The sequence below is a fragment of the Crinia signifera genome, chromosome 7 (assembly GCF_055691185.1).
Source record: "Crinia signifera chromosome 7, ASM5569118v1, whole genome shotgun sequence".
Taxonomy (NCBI): domain Eukaryota; kingdom Metazoa; phylum Chordata; class Amphibia; order Anura; family Myobatrachidae; genus Crinia; species Crinia signifera.
The window spans coordinates 25,451,821-25,458,788 of record NC_139223.1 but is presented as its reverse complement, the minus strand read 5'-3'; the positions used below and the strand labels follow the sequence as shown (position 1 = coordinate 25,458,788).

The 6,968-nt window shown below is 42.8% G+C and overlaps 1 protein-coding gene across 1 annotated transcript; it reads left to right on the top strand.

Annotated features, from left to right (window-relative positions):
• Window positions 1-203: 203 nt before the first annotated feature.
• On the top strand, window positions 204-980 carry LOC146021110 (olfactory receptor 1-like). Its single transcript, XM_083154913.1, has one exon. The coding sequence runs from the start codon at window positions 204-206 to the stop codon at window positions 978-980; it is 777 nt and encodes a 258-aa protein (XP_083011039.1).
• The last annotated feature ends 5,988 nt before the right edge of the window (window positions 981-6,968 follow it).

The window sequence follows — 6,968 nt, the reverse complement described above, 5'->3', positions numbered from 1 at the left end:
GTGTATGTTTCTTTACAGAGTAACCTGGATGTGCTATGGAGAACCAGACCTACATGAATGGATTCATCTTATTACCATTTTATGCTAGATCAAAAAATATAATTCCAACTTTATGTGTATTTCTCTCACTATATATATTTGGAGTGCTCATCAATACTGTTATAATCACAGTGATATATATTGATTCCCAGTTACACACCCCCATGTACCTATTCCTCTGTAACCTGGCCTTACTAGATATCTGTTATACAACCATTACTGTCCCTAACCTGCTGTACATGTTAATATCTGGGGATAATACCGTGTCCTTCATACAATGCTTCACCCAGATGTACTTTTATGCTTTGGCTTGTTCCTCAGAGTCTTATCTGATATTCATTATGGCCTATGACCGATATGTTGCTATATGTGCCCCGTTACACTATCATAATATTTTAAACAGCAAACACTGTCTTGTATTGGCATCTGGCACTTGGATATCGGGAAGCATAAATGCATTTGTATTTACAATCCCAGCATCACACATGTCTTTCTGTCTTTATCGCACAATACACCAGTTCTTCTGTGATCCTAAAGCTCTGATGAACATCGCCTGCGCTGGTGGTGAAGTATTTTCTATTGTACTCTATATGGAAGTATTGGTATATGGAATCTTTCCTTTCATGTTCACTTTGACATCGTATACAAAAATTATCAGGGTCATCTTGCAGATAAAATCTAAGGACGGCAGGAAGAAAGCCTTCTCCACCTGCTCATCTCACCTCACTGTTGTCATTATGTATTATATAATGGCCTCGTCTGTGTATCTGATGTCACCATCAGAATACTCCAATGTCCTAGAACCGATATTTAGTGTACTGTACTCAGTGATCACTCCCATGATAAATCCTTTAATCTTCAGTCTACGAAATAAAGATGTGAAAAGTGCTCTACTGAGATTACTGGGGGCAAACAAAGTACTGGACAATGATGGAAAATGATGGAAAATTATGCAAAATATTTGACTGACACTACGAAATCTAACTAAATCTTAGCAATGATTTGTTAATGACTAGGAAACATCGTGATCCATTATCCTCTGAAATCTCATCAGTTGGTTCTATCTGCTGCAACTTTTTGAATCATTTTTTATCATCAAGGCTGAATCTCAGTTTAATGCTCTTGAATCTGAGATCTACACAATGTCGATTTACGCAGATTTGTGATTTTTTCCAATGCGCATGCATCTGGGTTGTATGTGCCAGGATGTTCTTGGGATGAAAAGAAACAAAGAAAAAAGGGGGGGGGGGGGAGATAGTAGCGCTAATGACAATATATATTTATAATTATTGACAGATCTCTCAAATCCAGCTGCTGACTTATTAGGATAACCAATCCTACCGGAAAGAGCCAAAGAACAGGAGTGTAAGAGAGCGCTTGGATTTGAGGGATATATTTTATACCAGTCTATGTTAGAATATGTACAGTATGTGCCTATTCCTATCCTTGCTGGCGGGTCGCCAGAATGTACGCGCTGGCGACCCGCCAGCAGCCTCGCCAGCGAGGAGACTGAGACGCGCGTGCGTCTCACGCGCACGCGCGTCTCAGTCTCCGACGCTAGCGCGACGAAAACCCTGTCCGTCCCCGCCTCAGGGAGACGGACAGGGTTAGGGGGGGGTTAGGGGGGGGTTAGGGGGGGTGCGGGCAGGCGGCGGGGACCCCGGGTTACCGCCGGCAAGCCGGCGGGGACCCGGGGAAACGTATGGAAGCGCCGTCGGAAGGGGACGCGCGCGCCTCTCGTGCGCGCGCGTCCCCTTCTCACGATCGCCATGGCGCTGGCGGGGGATGGCGGCTGGCGACGCCAGCGCCATCCCCTGCCAAGATGGGAACAGACCCATCTGTAGATACAGACAAAAATTTATTTATTTTTTTAATTTAAAATAATTTAATTATCAATCAGATAATAGCAGTCCATTGTTAGTTGTTTTAGCTGTAATAGTGATTAGTATATTTACCACCTCCTCTGTATGTGCAGGCTGGAGGGTATCGGGCAGAGGGTGTTAGCCTGATATTAAAGCAGTCCACATACTAGGCAGGTATTAGCAGTCCAGTGTTAGTGGTATTAGCTGTAATAGTAATTAGTATATTTACCACCTCCTCTGTTTGTGCAGGCTGGAGAGCATCAGGCCTGTAGATCTCAATCTACTTTGCCTACACTAAAAGGTACTGCCGGCCGGCTTACTGGGAACTATACACCGCTAATGCGCTGCATCTCCAGTTCATTCCTTTGAATACCTTTTTGTGGATTGAAGATAACACCCTCTGCCTGATGCTCTCCAGCCTGCACAAACAGAGGAGGTGGTAAATATCAAAGCCCACTTCTCTTCACATTTCACTCACAGCTCTACTTTACTCCAACACTCAGTGACCATCTTCATACTCATCTCCATCATTGGCCTCAAGCCTCTAGTTGTATGTTGATTGGGTCCTCACTACTTACATTTAAGCTGTAATGTGTATTGAACTGTGGTGCTCTTTATTTGTACTGTATTTTTGTTATTTATTCAATGTTATGCCAAGTTTTGTCTCCCTGTATTGTTCCTTTGTACGGCGCTGCGAAACACTTGTGGCGCCTTATAAATAAAATTATAATAAAATTAGGTACTTGTGGAGTATCACGGCTCCCATCGTATGGCATCGTATGCCATATGTAGTGGCATACGATGGCATACGATGCGATGCGATGTTTTACCGATTTTTGAGCATTTTTGCTCAAAAATCGTATGCCATCGCATGGCATCGTATGCCATATGTAGTGGCATACGATGTCATACGATGCGATACGATATTTTACCGATTTTTGAGCAAAAATGGTCAAAAATCGGTAAAACATCGGATAACATCGTATGCCATATGTAGTGGCATACGATGTCATACGATGCAATACGATGTTTTACCGATTTTTGAGCAAAAATGGTGAAAAATCGGTAAAACATCGCATGGCATTGTATGCCATCGATGCGATACGATGTTTTACCGATTTTTGAGCCATTTTAGCTCAAAAATCGTATGCGATCGCATCGGATGCCATACGATGGCATCCGATGCGATGCGATGGCACCCGATTTTGCACTGAAATGCATCAGAATGCATTGAAATGTGTATTAAAGTAGTGAAATTCCCCCAAATGCCATTTTTCATAGTGCACCACCCCCACTATCAACGTCAACCCGAAGCGTGGCGAGCGCAGCGAGCCCGCGAGGGGCGGCGGTACGCGTCCTACGACCTTTTCATACCCCCACTATCCACGTCGGCGTGGAGTTGAGAATAGAATAGTGTGGCGAGCGCAGCGAGCCACCGAGCCCGAAGCGTGGCGAGCGGACGCGGATACCTGTAAAGCCCGCGAGGAGACGCGTATAGCTGTGAAGGTATCCGCGTCCCCTCGCGGGGCTCGCTGCGCTCGCCACGCTTCGGGCTCGGTGGCTCGCTGCGCTCGCCACACTATTCTATTCTCAACTCCACGCCGACGTGGATAGTGGGGGTATGAAAAGGTTGTAGGACGCGTACCGCCGCCCCTCGCGGGCTCGCTGCGCTCGCCACACTTCGGGTTGACGTTGATAGTGGGGGTGGTGCACTATGAAAAATGGTATTTGGGGGCATTTCACTACTTTAATACACATTTCAATGCATTCTGATGCATTTCAGTGCAAAATCGGGTGGCATCGCATCGCATCGGATGCCATCGTATGGCATCCGATGCGATCGCATACGATTTTTTAGCTAAAATGGCTCAAAAATCGGTAAAACATACGATGCCATGCGATGTTTTACCGATTTTTCACCATTTTTGCTCAAAAATCGGTAAAACATCGTATCGCATCATATTACATCGTATGCCACTACATATGGCATACGATGTTATCCGATGTTTTACCGATTTTTCTCCATTTTTGCGCAAAAATCGGTAAAACATCGTATCGCATCGTATGACATCGTATGCCACTACATATGGCATACGATGTTATCCGATGTTTTACCGATTTTTGACCATTTTTGCTTAAAAATCGGTAAAACATCGTATCGCATCGTATGACATCGTATGCCACTACATATGGCATACGATGCCATGCGATGGCATACGATTTTTGAGCAAAAATGCTCAAAAATCGGTAAAACATCGCATCGCATCGTACGCCATCGTATGCCACATGCGATGCGATGCGATGCGATTTTTAGCATACGATCTGCATACGATGCAGGTCGTGGGAGCCGTGATACTCCACAAGTACCTAAAATTATAATAATATACTAATCACTATTACAGCTAATACCACTAACACTGGACTGCTAATACCTGCCTAGTATGTGGACTGCTTTAATATCAGGCTAACACCCTATGCCTGATACCCTCCAGCCTGCACATACAGAGGAGGTGGTAAATATACTAATCACTGTTACAGCTAAAACAACTAACACTGGACTGCTTTATCTGCCTAGTATTTGGACTGCTTTAACATCAGGCTGCTGTAAGTGGATTAAAGTGTGTGTGTGTGTGTATATATACATATTTTTTATCCTTCATTTTATATGATTATTTTTTGTTGTGTTTAGGGTAATCCCAATTTTTATTGTGATTTCTCTTAATTACATGTGTTAATTGTTTGGTATCGGCCGGTACCTCTGTGATTGATAATTAAATTATTTTTCATTTAAAAAAAAAATAAAAAATTTGTCTGTATCTACATATTCTCACATAGACTGGTATTAAATACATCCCTCAAATCCAAGCGCTCTCTTACACTCCTGTTCTTTTGTTCTTGGGATGGCAGCTGCAGAGACAATTTATTCTCCGGAATGGTTCATGGGAGTACAGATGTTATGAGCATTTTTGGTGGCGTTTTTTAGGCTTTGGCTATGATCCCAGTTGTATTCTTGGGCCATATACGGCCGATCCTGTTCGTACAGGGATCAACTCTATATGACCAACCTTAGTATATTTACCCCTCAGTAACTCATGACTATGTAATAATTATTATTGCGGTCACCATGATGGATTCAGTAAGCATTCATAAGATAAATCTCATAAATCAGATTATTTTTAGTGAGCAGGCTCTCCGTGTATGCAGTAAGCCACAGTGAAAGAGATAGAGAGAGATAAAGTGGATGGAGATAAAGTAACAACCAACCAGCTCCTAACTGCCATGTTACAGGCTATGGGGGTAATTCAGACCTGCTCAATAAGCTGCATTTATTGTAGCAGGTTAATGCCTCCCCGGAAAACGCATCCCCCCTGCCGCCTGAATTTACACTGCAAGCGGATGTGTATGCTTACACATACACTCGCAAGCACCCGATCAGAGGAAAAAAATCATTCAATGGTTACTAGCCAATGAGTAACTTTTCCTCTGCTTGCAGCCGTAGCCTTCCCTGGTCATTCCCTGGGGCCCAGCCGGCATTTCTATGGGTGCGCCCACCATTTTTGTGGGCATGTTCATGAAACGCTGGGTTTCCATCCAGGAACACAAGTGTCAAACAAGTTGCGACTGCCCTGGCGATTGAAATGAATGACTGAATGGGTATGCACATGTTCATTAGTGTCTATGCGTATGTACAGTCCCCCACCATCAGGGACAAGGCTGAACACGGACCTGTGCGAGCTGGCCTGAATTGGCCCTCATGTTTGGAAAATTCACGGGTCTATTTACTAAGACTTGGATAGAGATAAAGCACCAACCAACCAGCTTATAACTGTCATTTTTCAAATACAGCTTGTAATATGACAGGTATGAACCAATTGGCTGGTATTTTATCTCTGTCCCTTTATCTCCATCCATGCCTTAGTAAATAGACCAAAATGTCACTCATACATGCAGTGTGGGCTGCATTATGGGCATCACACTGAATTATGCCTTGAAAGAGCTGACAAGAGAAATGTCCATTGGCTGTAGCTGATGCCTCGTCTATCTCTTGGTTCGTGATTTATTGTGTCTATATTAAACACCTGAATGAACTGAACTTAAGATTTGGATGGGTGCTCACTACCATTGTAAACAAATTATGATTTAGTTGGTGTGAACTGCTTACCTATTTCCAACAAGTCCAATTCCCTGACAAATAATGCACTGACAACCAATGTGGACTTAGACAAGATCAATAGCAGAAGTAGTACCAATATTCAAAAAAGGAAAAAGAGAAGAGCCAGGAATCTTTAGACCGGTAAGCTTAACATCAATCGTGGGGAAAATATTTGATGGAATTTTAATATACAAAATCCAGGACTTTTTGGAGAAGCATACAGTTGTATAATAAGTGTAAACCAGCACGGGTTAGTTAAAAATTGTTTGTGCCAAACCAACCTAATAAGCTTTTACGAGGTCAGCAATAATTTAGATATTTGGAAGGCATTAGGCATAGTCTACGTGGATTTTGTGCCTTCGATACCGTACCACACAAGAGTTTGCTTAATGAAATGGAGGAGGTGAGACTTCTCTAGTGATGTCTCTAAAGCAAGACGCTCCTTTTCTTCTGTTTGTTCGGCTATGATAAAATCTGAATGCAGGTTCTATATGTTTTTTCCGGCCCGCTTCAGAATAATCACAGAGTCTGGGACTCATGTTTTTTTTAAAGCAGATGAAGCAGAGGAATTTCTTGTCAAACGATGCCTATTCTTGAGAGAAGAAGATATTGCAGACATTTCTGATAATGTGCTGTGTTAACCGTAACGGTGTTGACCGTTACTATATATCATTATGCTACAGTATATGGGGCTATAGTACTTGTCTATTTAGTACTACTGCTGACTTAGTACATACAGTTTTATATTTTTTTTTAAGGAGCTGATGAGGAGAGGATGCCAGGCCATTATATGTTAATCGCTATATGGTTATTTGGTTCAGTCCCGCTGGTGCGGTTTTACACCACATACACTGGGAAAATTCAGGATGTCCATGTTCACTAATGTTTACTACTGTTGTAGCTTTGTTTTTTGT

Coding starts and splice junctions, on each gene's coding strand:
- LOC146021110 (XM_083154913.1), top strand. CDS start 204: ATGTACCTATTCCTCTGTAACCTGGCCTTACTAGATATCTGTTATACA.